The 12,171-nt window shown below is 35.8% G+C and overlaps 1 protein-coding gene across 4 annotated transcripts in view; it reads left to right on the plus strand.

The window, feature by feature from the left end:
• Nucleotides 1-12,171, plus strand: part of LOC137923107 (P protein-like) — a 60,450-nt gene that overhangs the window by 31,691 nt on the left and 16,588 nt on the right. For all 4 annotated transcript variants that reach the window (XM_068766254.1, XM_068766255.1, XM_068766256.1 and 1 more), the window contains exons 3-7: nucleotides 2,294-2,465; nucleotides 4,404-4,440; nucleotides 5,505-5,640; nucleotides 8,119-8,315; nucleotides 8,864-9,124. In XM_068766254.1, coding sequence (XP_068622355.1) covers nucleotides 2,294-2,465; nucleotides 4,404-4,440; nucleotides 5,505-5,640; nucleotides 8,119-8,315; nucleotides 8,864-9,124 — 803 coding nt within the window. The remainder of the gene's footprint in view (nucleotides 1-2,293; nucleotides 2,466-4,403; nucleotides 4,441-5,504; nucleotides 5,641-8,118; nucleotides 8,316-8,863; nucleotides 9,125-12,171) is intronic.

Below are 12,171 nucleotides of genomic sequence, written 5' to 3' on the forward strand. Positions count from 1 at the left end.
TTGGCGGGCGGTGCACTTTCATGCACGACAACCACTGCATGTGCGGAGGTGGCTAGATATTGGTCCTTTCTTATTTAACAATAAAACTTAAAAATCTTTTGTACACGTATATACTTGTACAGGGCTGTCAAACTTTCGGCCCGATATAAATATACTTGCAGCGCAGTCAACGTATACGCAAATTAAGAATAAAATAGAAATGTAAAATTAACTAATAAAATTATTGTCACATACAAAATGTTCAGAAAAGATTCAAGAAGTTGATATGACTGGAATCCATTAGAACGAGTATCCAAATTATAGTTTTGTAACAACTGCTGAGGTTTTATACTGCAGCTGGCTTGTAAGAGAATTGACAAAGTCATATCAAACTTTCAAGTATCAAAATTATTACATAATGGAATGCCAGATTTAATATTGTTGACGACTATAGGAGCTGATTCTAGATCATTCTAGAGCATTCTAGATCAATCTACATCCGGAAGAGAAGTGAAAAACAAAGTGGAAAGATACTGTAGGCAGAATCGCTGCCAGTTTCTTTGCCCAAGCTCTAGGACATTAAAAGGCGTATTTTTGGAGAGTGCGTTTCCCTATACCCAACTCACTGTTATGACATTATTTTAACTAAGAAAGGGACTTATATATAGCTACTTCCGCTAATATATAGCAGAAGTAGCTATACATTAATCCCTTTCTTAGGACAGACTTCTGCAAGGTAACGCCTGATTCTATTAGACATAATATTAAACGCGTGTAAAAAATAATTAGAAAAAAAAAAATGAAAATAAAAGTATTTCTTTGCATGAACATTGATTTGTATTTGCGACCCTTAAGTTTGTCACCCCTGATATTATATTTTTGATACGCAATACACCTTCGTACGTGTATATGGTAGGTGCTAATCAACGTACGGCACTTTGGTCGCCTACGTCTTTACCTTTTTAGAAACTTATGTTAGTGTATTTTATTAGTTGATGTTAAATTAAGATATTACATACAGGTTTTAGTGGATTTGGTACGCCCGCCATTTTTTTTTAATGACCCCCGCTATTGGGGGCCTCTCGTACCTATCTTGTGGTGGGACAGGGTCTTTTTTGGGCAATTTATTTTTTTTCACTTTTTTTTATTTCCATTCTCTGCTTCCATTCTTCACATGATCTTTCATTCCATTCCTTTATACCACATTTCTTCTTTCTTACCCTTTTGCTCTGTTCGTCTATCATTCTTCCCTTTTTCTTTTTACATTTTTTGATTTATATCTTTATTTTACAATTTTTTTTTACACATTATTACTTATTCTATAATTATTTCTATCATAGTTTTGTTTCTATTTACGTTTTTAATCTATTTATCTTTTTATACTCTGTTTGTTTATTGTCATATATAAAGAAATAAAGGAATATGTTTTATAGATGAATACACAGAAACGCTGCTATTATTAATCATACATTTGAATGTACGATACGGTGCCAACACGTCATGTCACATTCCTCAAAAAAAATTTCCGTAAAATATTTAATATCTGGTCACCCTACGTTTTTATAAATACATCATTACATAAAACGTATTTTGACTACGTATAATTGGTCAATTTTACACGAATATATCCTAACAGTCCACATTATTACTGAAATTTATCTTTCCACTAATGTATTTTTAATGTTTGATATTTAAGTCGCTGTGTTTATGTTTTAAATTCGGACATTGTGCCATGAATATCAATATAGCTGTTCGTAAATACAGGATGATCGTTTATAGATATAACAGCTAGAGATTAGAGATTCGGTTGAGCAGTATACATGTTTTATTTTACTAACACATTTGACTATTTAATTTCATACTTAGCTTCTATAGTAAACAGGTGCCGCAAAAGTAATATCATAATGTAAACGCTCCTTAATTTTTACAAATGGCGCCAAACGTCACTGTCACTGACATTTATGATGTGTATATATATATATATGCGAATCACAGAGACTCTGTGTTTGGCATTAATCGGTGTAACATAACTCCTGAAGATGCCCCGTGGGGGGGTGAAACACGTGTTGAGTAATTTGGCGGTGACGGTTGTGTGATTCAAATTGTTTGCCGCATACACTTATCAGCGGGCTGGCGGGCGGTGCACTTTGTTGCACGACTACCACTGCATGTGCGGAAGTGGCTAAATATTGGTCCTTTTCTTACTTTTCACCGTTAAAACACTGAACAGTCATAATCACCTTATAATTAAAAGGCGTAAAAATCATTTAATCTACTGCTATATATATTGCTAATAATGTATATTTTAAAACAGGCAACGTCGAGAATATTCCGTTAACTTCAAACGGATCAGCTCCGGAGACCAAACGTCTGCCGTTGGTGAAGTCAGCGCCGCATCTGAACAACAACAATTTGAAGTCCAACGATGCATCTGTTGCCAAAGACCTGGAGAAATTGGACACGCAGCTTAGCAAAAATAATGAGAAGTGAGTATACATGACATGGTACATAGTGATCTTTGGACATCCCTTGCTTGCCGTCTTATTTACAAAATTCAAAATATCTTTATTTACGTACGTCAAGGGCGGCTTAACCTAAAGTGCAGGGTGTGCAATGCACACGGGCGCCGGGGCAGCAAAGATGTGCTACAGGCATAAAAACAACGAGTGTTATTCTACCGTCATAAGAAGAAAGGCCGTAATTAACACGTTCACTGCGGGCCCAATTTTGAAGAACTTTCAGCTGGTGCGGCTGAGGTCGAATCAGCCTCAAGCTGAACTTCCTAGTAGTGCGGTTGAGGCCTTTTCTGCCTCATGTTCATCAATATTTTTTTACAATATTGAGTCAATGCTTCGCAGACATAAAGAAAGCTATATTTGTCTTTGTCATACCTCATACGGTTGAGTGTAAACAGCCGCCGCACTAGAGAGAAAACACGAGTTTTACGCGCCGCACCAGTGCAAAGTCTACCATGAGGCTGAATCGACCTCAAGCCGCAGTGAACGTGTTAATACCATACTGTAAGCTATACCTACTTATAAAATAGCTTGTTGGAATATGAAAAAACTTTCTTGTTACGACGGCAAAGTTAATAGTTATAGCCGCGGGGAGGGGGGGGGGGTCAGGCCTAGGGTGCGCCAGGGTTTCATTGCACACGGGCGCTACACGAGCTAGAGCCGCCCCTGATGTACGCATTAACATATGGTTTTGATTCGTCGATTATTTTAATATTATAAGCAGAAATCTATCTATTTCCGAACGCTGATCTGTTGAGAAAGGTAGCTCAACAGTTGCTCTTTTTAAAACTACAAATTAGTCCACCAAGTTCCATATATTTCAATCAACTAAAAACTCACTAATGCTATTTTTTTTATTTAGTTATATATATATATATATATATATATATATATATATATATATATATATATATATATATATATATACATATATGTATATATATATATATATATATATATACATATATGTATATATATATATATCTAATATATAAAATTCTCGTGTCACGGTGTTCGAACTTGAACTCCTCTGAAACGGCTTAACCGATTTTTACCAAATTTTATATGCGTATTTAGTAGGTCTGAGAATCGGCTACTATCTATTTTTCATTCCCCTAAGTGATAAGGGTTGTTCACCCTTAAAATTTTTTTTTATTTTTTGACGAAATATTTTGTTTTTATTTTTTTGTGATACAAAATACAAAAATACATACAACCCTAAATTTTCACCCCTCAACGATCAACCCTTATTTTTAAATTGAAAATTAAAAATATTTTTTTTTGCAAAACAACGTTTGCGGGATCAGCTAGTATATATATATATATAAACATGTTATATACTGGACCACAAATATTTAGTATTTTGTATCTATTTCACTTACCTTAATTTTTTTAAGTCTAACTTAATATTACTGGTGAGTTGAATTTGATTCCATTTTCAATCAAATTCAACTCTTCAAATATATAACTTATCAGTTTAAGTGATTGAAGGTAATAAATGTAACTGAATAGTTATATTTACTTCTCTTAACACTTTTTCAGTTTTTGTTTTTCTTTTGTTCGATAATTAAAACACACATTACCTTCTTTTTCGAAGCGTATACCTTAAAAGTAATTACTATGTCATCATAATCATAATTCTATCCATGGAACTTCCACAGTTGGATATAAGCCTCCCCCATAGATTTAAAATGATACCGGGTGGAATCTGCCTGCAACCAGCTCCTTCTGATTATATTAACCAGGTCTTTGTACACCATGTCTATAGGCGTCATACTCCACTTCTGCCGGTGGTGGACTCCACTCCAGACTCTCCTCTGACGTCTCCTCTGACAGTTACTCTCCTTCATCCATCAGACATCTATTTGTTGCCAGTAATATATTAATTTAATTATTATTTTTTTACAGAGAAGAACATGGTTCGATTCACAAAAAGGAAACAAAGGTAACTCCATTTTTTAAATGTATCTCCTCTTACTCTATTGTAAACGTGAAATATATATCTATACAGATATTTATTCTACACAGATATATATATATATATATATATATATATATATATATATATATATATATAGATATATATATATATATATCTATATAAAATACATATCTATATAGAAAAGTATATGATTCAATGAAGCCAAATCGATTTTTTTATTTCTATGCCCTTACTTAGTGATCATATCTGACATGTGAAATTAAGAGATGTTAAAAGAAGTATCTTAAAAATGTTATTCAATACATCACATTTGAGTATATCTTTTCATGTAATTGTCTTAAAAATAACAAACACTAATCTATTTTTATTATATATAGAAAAATCGCCATTGCCACTATGCATAATATATTAGGGAGACCGGAAGTCGCTTTCTTAAGTTAAATTCACAAGTCTACATTTTCAAAATGTTTTATTTCTAATCAACAATATATCCACCTTTGTTATCAACAACCTTTTGCCATCTAGTATATAACTCAATGCCGGAGCGGTAAAAATCAATCGGTTTTTCTGTAAAATATGTTGACAGAAACGACATTACTTTCCGGTCCTCCTAATATATATATACATACATACATACATATATATACATATATATATATATTTATATATATATACATATAAATGGAAGAAAATGGCAACATTAGGACATAAAGATAGGAGGATTGACATTGACAGGTTACAATTGTCGTGTGGTATTAATTAGTTTTAAAAGTAAATTCGAGTGTTTTTTCATTGAGCATCCCACATATATATATATATATATATATATATATATATCACAAGACTTAGAGACCGAATAACGGATTTTCCTTAAGGAAGTTTAGAAGAAAATTCGTACCAAATTTTATTACTAATAAATTTCAAGACTTAGTTTTACCGGCAGTATAGTCGAGCCTTCTTTGAAAGAGGCTTTTCCTTTGCAGCGCGCGTGTGTCAGCTGACATGACGTCGATGTACTGACTCTCCTCTCGAAGTAGCCAATAATAAACAGAGTTACTTGTTCACAGTTTGCCAAAGCAAGGCATTACGTGAAAATGTTTGTATTGATCTCATGCTGGATTTTCTTCACCATCATCTTCATGCTTTGTAACGAGAAAGAAGAAATAAAAAGAAACTCATTTATAACTCCAGGTGAAATAAAGAGTGAGTATTACCCAGGTATATATGTAGATAGAAGTCTTAATATAGTTTCGAACGTGTCATATAATATTATTATAATAGATATAGCATTCAACACGTGTAGGTCGCAGTATTTCTCGCGTAATTTCAATTGCCAAGTACTAAATGAAACCGGTTTCGTATAATAGCAGTCTGTGATATGAATAATGCATGAATGAACAATGTCTTTCATTCTCTTTGGTAAACGTTGATGCATGTATATATTCTAAGTTTCTTTACTTTATAAACTACTAACTGATTCCGCAAACGTTGTTTTGAAAAAAAATTAAAGTTTTTAATTAACAAACAAATACATACATTTAAAAAACTTTTAAGTTAAACGGTTTTTTGATACCTATATTGTGGTGGTTGTGAAAAAATATGTACCTAGTCCGCCATATTGGAACAGCGTCAATCTTGAATTTGAAATTTTGACATAATCATCGTGTTTTACTAGTGTAGCCCTTTCCTTTGATACCAATATTGAGGGGGTTAAGGAAAAATATGTAATCCGCCATTTTGTATCGGCGGCCATCTTAGATTTATAATGTTATTGATTTTATTATAGTGTATTGTCATCTAAATTAAATGTGTATACCAAATTTCATATCAATCTGACAACGGGAAGGTGCTTAAATTTCAATTTCTAATTTTGACCAAAATAAATTCCGTACGGGTCGAACTAAATAAAACCGTTTAAAAATAAGGGTTGATCGTAGAGGGGTGAAAATTTAGGGTTGTATGTATATTTGTATGCTGCATCAAAAAAAAATTTAGGGATGGACCACCCATAACATTTAGGGGGATGAAAAATAGATGTTGTCCGATTCTCCACTCTAGCCGATATGTGCGCTAAAATTCACGAAAATCGTTCGAGCCGTTTAGGAGTTCAATCACGCACACCGCGACACGAGAATTTTATGTATTACATTTATTTGTAGATCTATACCATCGTTGGGATTTTGAAAAGTTACACCCACAAAATATTCCAGTGTTTCGAACTTAACTATCATCATTACAGTCAATATATGCCCACTGCCCGCTGCCAGTTCGACCTACTAAACCGTTCGGCTATGTCGGTCTTCGTTCGTCTTAGAATGTCTGTGTGTCAAAAGTTAGAGACCACTCTGTACCCTAGTTCAAAACCTTATACACATTTTTATGTGTATCATCCTCGTCATATTAGTTGATAAACACTCACTGCACGGCATAAGGAGGTCATATGGAACAGGCAATGATAAGCAAATTTCAAACAAAAATTCTACCGATGGTAGAGAGAACAATTGATACAATGCATTTGTAAAAATAGTAGGTAAAAATCCACGTCAAGGTACTCTTATCAGCAGGCGCCAGACCTGACCAAAAAGACCAGTCAACCAAAGCAAGTCATATACCTCCCCGAAAGATCGCCACGACGATCTGTCTTGCTTTACCCGCACCCAGTTCCCGCGACCTTGACTATATCTGTCCACCAGCGCCCCCAGACTTACCCAGGTAGCGTCCAGCATCCGGGAACCTTTAACTTACAATGGACCTCATAAGGTACAAGGTAACCTAGAGAGCAACAGAGAAGGCTGTGCTCAGATTTTTATGAAATCGATTCAGAAATGAGGATATCCGCAAAAGCACCAAGATCAACGAATTTGCTTGATTTGTTTGTCTCAAGTGGCAGTAGGTGGGGCATTACGCCCGTGAAATTGGTTCTGGAGTGGCGATCACGAGCCTACTGATAACCACTTGGTTCCTACTAGGTGAAGGGTTGATATACATAAGGTCTCAGGATGTCGCTGGATGCTTGAAGGGATGGATCAGTCATCATGACGATCTTTGGAGGAAATGTACACCTTGTAGTGGGTGTATATTGGCTGAAAAGAAGAATGTACACGTCGGTTCTTTAAGACGATGTTTATTTTAAAAAGAGAATAAACCAGAGTTCCCCAAACTTTTGCCGTAGACCCCTTGCCATGTTTTTCAGTGTTCGGTAGACCCCCTACTTACCTGATATTGATTTCCTGTAAATTTTTAACTGTACTGTAATGTAAAGTTTAGTGGTTAAAATTTAAAGTAAAAATTCATGTTAATTTATAAATTTATTAATTGAATTTAAATTAAAACTACTCAAATTAAATTTTGTATCTGTTATGTAAAATATACGTTACATTAAATAAACTATAAATAAATTAACATAAGCAATAAGTCAATATTTTTAGTGAGAAGAATGAACCTGATGCTTTAATAATAAATTATCATCATTTGGCGTCAATTTTGTAAGGGTTAATCTTAAATCTCTTCGGCTAATGATGTCCAGTCTGTGGACCCCCATTTTCATTTCATCGACCCCAAAATTTTTTTTCGCTGACGTAGACCCTTTGCAGATTGTCATAAACCCATAGGGGTCGATATAGACCACTTTGGGAATCACTGGAATAAACGACAGATCACGTAATCCCATTGCATTTTTAGGTTACATCATCAACGTATCTAATGACGAAATGTCAATGCTGGTGAAGCTCTCCGGGCCATTCTTACCAGAGCACGTGGAGAAACATTTGAATTCTACAGAGATATCGAAGGCTGAAAAGATTACGGTCTGGTTGGAGAAATGGAGTCTGAAATCTGATAATGGTTTTCATGAAGAGTCACTAGTGGAAGAAGCTGAGGTAATTGAAATTATTTTATATTCATCTAAGCAGTTTAATAGACCAAAAAGATGTAAATATTATATCGAAAATTTATAGTAAACAGTCCAAGACGTTCATTGTTGGATATTGGCCTTTACCCAAAGACCTATTGAAATCGATTTGTACCCAAGGTCCTCTTAAACAAAGTCTACCTTCTTGGTCAACATCCTTCACTTGCTAAAAAATGGTATTTACTCCAGATACCTTACTCAGCGACCTGTTCTGCACGCAATATAACCAGGCCATTGCCTTCGTTGATTAATTGGTTTTTTATGAACCGCTTATCCCAGGAATAGTCCAGAATGAGGAGGAAAGAAGTGAAAACAGAGTCCACGTTTCTGGTATCACACATTGATTCAGAATTTTGTCTTTAATCGCTGAGGTATATGGAAAGAAGATATTTCATAGTTAGACTTCTGCTAGATCTCGTACCGCTTTGGACTTCTATTTTCTCTTGGTTATTCAAGTTGTGTGTTATCATTTCAGTGTTTTGCCTGTAGATAATTTACTAGGGAATCTGCTTTCAGATTTCAAATCAATGGTCTGTGTTGCTAAAATCAGAAGAACTCTTGGACTTCAGTCGAGGGGAGATTCGATCAGCTACAATCAAACTTTCTTCAAACACCACCAGCTCGTCTACCACTGTCTACGCCATCCGAATGAACAGCACGTCAAGTCAAACCATACCTTTGACAATGACTTACACCGTCGATCCAATAGAAATCACCAGCGGTGTGACATATGCCTGCCTGCTTCTGTGCGGTTTATACGTACTGATTATATTTGAGGTAAGTCTTCATAGCTCTACTTCTTCTTCTTTTCAGATGATGGAAGCCCACTGCAAGGCAAAGGCCTTCTCCAAAGATCGTGAAGATGATTAGACCTTAACAATGTCATTGGTCCACCTAGTGGGAGCTCACCCACGCCGCGTCTACCATGGTCGTTGCTCTAGAACCTTTAGGCTTTAGTGGTTGGACGAGCGATTTGCCCGCCCACTGCTATTTCAACGAGCAACTCTAAGAGCTACGCCTGTGATCATTGTTTTTTTCGGATCTCATTTCGATCTCGCAGTGAAACTCCGAGCATATCCCCCTTCATTGCTCTTTGGGTGATCTTGAGCTTTCTTATGAGACCCTTTGTTAATAACGAGGTCTTGGATCCATAAATCATCACCGGTAACACACATAACACTGTAATCAGTATTAATATCAGGAATTTTCCAAGTGACCAGATAATTAAGTCATACTCAAAAAAAGGTTAAGTAAGAAAAGGACTAATATATGCGCATGCGCATTTACCAGCGGGTTGGCGGGCGGTGCACTTTATTGCACGACTACTGCTACATAGCGGAAGTAGCTATACATTAGTCCTTTTCTAACTTAGGATGGACTTCCGCAAAGTAACGCCTGAATCCATTAGACACAAAAAGGTTAGTATGGTCAAAATTCCAATACAAACAAAGTTACTTTTCGGACACTGCATGAAGCATCCTGGAGTAAGAGTCTACGTGAAAAGCCGTGATCCCCTTTCGGGAGCCCTTATTTACTTATCTTATCCTTCTTATGATATTTCCATTATTGTTCTCTATAAAACCTTTATCGTATTTTAGATTGCATAACTAGATATATTTGTGGTTGTTGAGTTTCGTGTTTATCGATTTCTTATATGAATTATTTTTCATATGTACATATTTAATAATAATTACCAATATATTACAAAATTATATGACGTCAAAATATCGAGAGAAACATTTATGATATTTATATCTTAATGTATTTTAAATGAGTCTGATATATTGTAATGGTCCTGTTACATTTGAAAAAGAGGTCAATTAAATGCGCAATATATGAATATTTAAAACTAGAGTTATTAGTTATGTTCTAACAACATTTATCATCCAGTGGTTAAAATGTCTAATCTAAACAAACCTGTGATATTAAAAGATAAGGATAGAAAATGTAAGAATAAAATAAAGATTAGAAATAAAATTGTACCTAACCACCTAAGAGTAAAAAAGATGAGGAAAGGAAGGCGATGAAAGCAAGAAGGAATGAAAGAACAAAAAAAAATTGCAAGAATTGTGAAGGATAAAAGGAAAGAATAAAAGAAATTGAGAAAAATGAAAGTGAGTGTAGAATAAAGATAAAACCCTGAAAAAATTATTTGTAAGTCCCTGTCCCAAACAAAATAGGGGTACGAGAGGCTCCCAATAGTGGGGGCCATAAAAAAAAACAAAAAAAAATCATCCGGTGGAATCTTCCATAAAATATGACAGGTTGGTAGTGTGATTACACCTTTTGGGTGAACTTATTACACTACGCTTGGTTGTTCTTAGTGTCTAATCTAAACCTTAACCTAGGTGCCGGTCTCGCGCCAGCGCGTGATGTAAGGTGTACGGTGAAGAGCCGATCTCGCGCCGGCGTGAGATGCCTATCGGCTAATTTGTATGAGCCAGTACGGCGTCGGCATCGGCCAGTAACATAAATAATGTATCGGCACTGCGCTTGAACGTTCTAACTTTGTCTGCAAACTATTGTATAAATAACTAGCTGATCCCGCAAACGTTGTTTTGCAAAAAAATTAAAGTTTTTAATTAACAAATGTAAGATAAGGGTTGATCGCAGAGGAGTGAAAATTTAGGTTTGTATGTATTTTTGTATGCTGTATCATAATAAAATAAAAACCAAAAAAATTGTCTAAAAAATTAAAAATAAAATTTAGGGGTGGACCACCCTTATCACTTAGGGGTATGGAAAATAGACAGTAGCCGATTCTCAGACATACTGAATGCGCATGTAAAATTTGTTAAAAATCGGTCAAGCCGTTTCGGAGGAATTCAAGTTCAAAAACCGTGACACGAGAATTTTATATACAGGGTGGGCCACGGATGCGTACGAATTTAAAATCGCTATAGCGTTGGAACGGGGTAAGGGAGCGGAGTGCGGGAGGTGGGGATCTGTAGCTCGGTTCTCGGAAATTTTGTTGCGATAGAGCACTTCCAGGGTGAACAGCGTGCGTTCTGTTTTAAAAATTATTACAAAAATGCCGATTCGGGCGTTATTGTTCGACGTTTATTTCGCTCTCACTATGGATTGCATGACTTAAAACAGTGTCCGAGTGAAAGTTTGATTAGGGCGTGGGTCAGGAAGTTCGAGGCTACCGGTTCGACCCTCAATCAGAAACCTAAGGGGCCCAAAAGGACAACAAAGTCAGAGGAAAACATAAACGAAGTCAGAGCTTCCGCCTGGGCAATCAACTCGCAAGCGATCAGCAGAGCTCTCTGTATCAAGAACGACTTTGCGCCGAATCTTGAAGAAAGATTTAAAATTGCACCTCTATAAACTTCAACTAGTGCAAGATTTGAAGCCGAATGATCACAATTTACGACATGATTTCGTCCAACAATGTTTGAGCGGTTTCGGCGCTTCAACAATATTCTTTTTTCAGATGAAGCCCATTTTCACTAAAATGGGCACGTAAATAAACAAAATAGTCGTTATTGGGCCTCAGACAATCCACGTTTCAAACACCAAAAGCCTTTGCATTCGCCAAAAGTGACAGTTTGGGCGGCTATTTCAGCACACGGAATCATCGGACCCTTTTTCTTTGAAGACCAGCGAGGGAATTCTGTGACAGTAAATACTGAGCCATACATAGCCATGTTACGCCATTTCTTTTTCCCGCAGCTGTCAGAATTTCAAGGGTACAATAGTGCGACATGGTTTCAACAAGATAGCGCCACATGCCATACATCTAACAAGAGTTTGGCAGTCTTAAAGGAGAAGTTCGCTGGAAAACTCGTTTCGCGCCGAGGTGACATTCCATGGCCACCTAG

This window comes from Battus philenor, unplaced genomic scaffold (assembly GCF_028537555.1).
Source record: "Battus philenor isolate CCGP_79_NKW_IND1 unplaced genomic scaffold, ilBatPhil1.0.hap1 SCAF_20, whole genome shotgun sequence".
Taxonomy (NCBI): domain Eukaryota; kingdom Metazoa; phylum Arthropoda; class Insecta; order Lepidoptera; family Papilionidae; genus Battus; species Battus philenor.